The sequence below is a fragment of the Fonticula alba genome (genome assembly GCF_000388065.1).
Source record: "Fonticula alba strain ATCC 38817 unplaced genomic scaffold supercont2.2, whole genome shotgun sequence".
Lineage (NCBI taxonomy): Eukaryota > Rotosphaerida > Fonticulaceae > Fonticula > Fonticula alba.
Genome location: NW_009242972.1, coordinates 1919275 through 1920131, shown reverse-complemented (window position 1 = coordinate 1920131; position 857 = coordinate 1919275). Strand labels below are relative to the sequence as shown.

Genomic DNA, 857 nt, shown 5'->3' with positions numbered 1-857 from the left:
GGGGGGGAATGCCCGCAGGTCCCGGAGACACATGTGCAGGGAGGCCCCATTCCCAGGCGCATGTGTGGAAGGCACGAAGCAGCAGGCAGGACACGGGCAAGAGGGGGTCAGCCGTGTGCGCGCGGCCGCGTGCGGCACACGCGCACCGATCGCATGCCTGAATGGGCCTGACAAAAGGTGTGCGCGGGAGTGGCAAGAAAGACCTGTGCGCGGCGCCTCGCCCCTGCCCCGCCGATGGGCGCCCGAGGATGGACGGCCGTGTGCCATGTACCCTACACGTCCACAGGACACAGGCAGGCAGCATGTGCATGGCGCGTGCGTTGAGGGGCGCGAGAGGGAGAGGTTTTTATTGGGCGAGGGCAAGTGCTCGGGCGCGTGCACATGCGCGTACACGCACGCACACGCGCGCGCATACACACACACACACACGCATACATGGGAGCAAGGGGGAGGGGAGGAAGAGAAAAGGAGGGAGGGGGAGGGGAAAGCACCACAGACCAACAAGGAGGAAGGCGAGAAAATGAAACGGAGGAGGAAGGAGGCGGCGCCGGGCCGTCGGGCGTAGCGCCGCGGCCAACTGGGCCACATCCCCCTTTTTTGCGTGCGAAAAAAAGGGGGGACAGCGGCAGGGGCCCTACTCCGGGAAGAGCCGGAGGATGCTCGGCGAGTGGGCCGAATTCCGGGAGAAATACCGTAGCGAGGCCAACAGCGAGTCGACCGTGAGCGGCGGCAGCCCCGGGGTGGCGTTCGCCACCTCGGAGGTGGGGGCACGCTGCTGCACCAGGCGAATGACATTGCGCATCTACGCCGGCAATGGCCGGGACACGGGCGACCAGGGGGGGCAGGGGGGGGGGGGG

At 67.6% G+C, this 857-nt stretch overlaps 1 protein-coding gene across 1 annotated transcript in view; it reads right to left on the bottom strand.

The window, feature by feature from the left end:
- Nucleotides 1-406: 406 nt before the first annotated feature.
- Nucleotides 407-857, bottom strand: part of H696_01429 (hypothetical protein) — a 2725-nt gene continuing 2274 nt past the window's right edge. Inside the window, exon 6 of the mRNA XM_009495325.1 lies at nucleotides 407-802. Coding sequence (XP_009493600.1) covers nucleotides 635-802 — 168 coding nt within the window. The 3' untranslated portion in view covers nucleotides 407-634. The remainder of the gene's footprint in view (nucleotides 803-857) is intronic.